At 35.7% G+C, this 635-nt stretch overlaps 1 protein-coding gene across 1 annotated transcript in view; it reads right to left on the bottom strand.

Moving 5' to 3' along the window:
• Positions 1 to 228: 228 nt before the first annotated feature.
• The window catches only part of LOC127751375 (uncharacterized), an 8,230-nt gene continuing 7,823 nt past the window's right edge, over positions 229 to 635 (bottom strand). The window contains exon 7 of the mRNA XM_052274855.1: positions 229 to 337. Within this exon, the coding sequence (XP_052130815.1) occupies positions 229 to 337 (109 nt within the window). The remainder of the gene's footprint in view (positions 338 to 635) is intronic.

Below are 635 nucleotides of genomic sequence, written 5' to 3'. Positions count from 1 at the left end.
AAATCTTTAAAATGACAGTACAAAGTCTCAAGATTTACTCTAAGATCGAAGATTTACGCTAAGATTTACTCAAAATGACCATATCTACAATACCAAGTTACTTATGATTAAGTATTGATTACAATGACGAGAATGTAACATTGTCGTCAGCAAAGTTAGACTAACATCAGCCTCAATGAATGATGTCAAACTCACATTGTTCCACTATGAAGTTAACTTCACTTCATATCATCTTGTTTGACTATCTTCATCATATTCGACACCTCCTGTGTTAACAAGGCTGTCCATTTTACTTTTTGCTGCCTGAGTGGCCACCTCTTCCCTGTTTAGAGATGTTCTGTGGACAAAATGAGAATGTAAGTTTTGAATTCTTGTGTAAGAACGATGTAAAAACTGAATGAAAATGACACCTTTGCTGGTTTTGCTGTTTTTTCAGGGATTTTAGATCCGTTTGGACTACCAGTAGGCAAGTTAAGCCTTGGAATAATGACACACGGAGCCTGCCAAAAAGGTGAGTTAAGGAATAGAAATATTTTATAATTGAATTTTAAGTTTAGATATACGCTGATTAATGCTCTTACCATTTGAAGATGTTATGTGTGGTGTGGAAAGACAGTCTTCAGGTCCGTTTGGCC

Source organism: Frankliniella occidentalis, unplaced genomic scaffold (genome assembly GCF_000697945.3).
Source record: "Frankliniella occidentalis isolate FOCC.00 unplaced genomic scaffold, Focc_3.1 Scaffold456, whole genome shotgun sequence".
Classification (NCBI taxonomy): Eukaryota; Metazoa; Arthropoda; class Insecta; order Thysanoptera; family Thripidae; genus Frankliniella; species Frankliniella occidentalis.
This window is presented reverse-complemented; position numbering and strand designations above follow the sequence as displayed.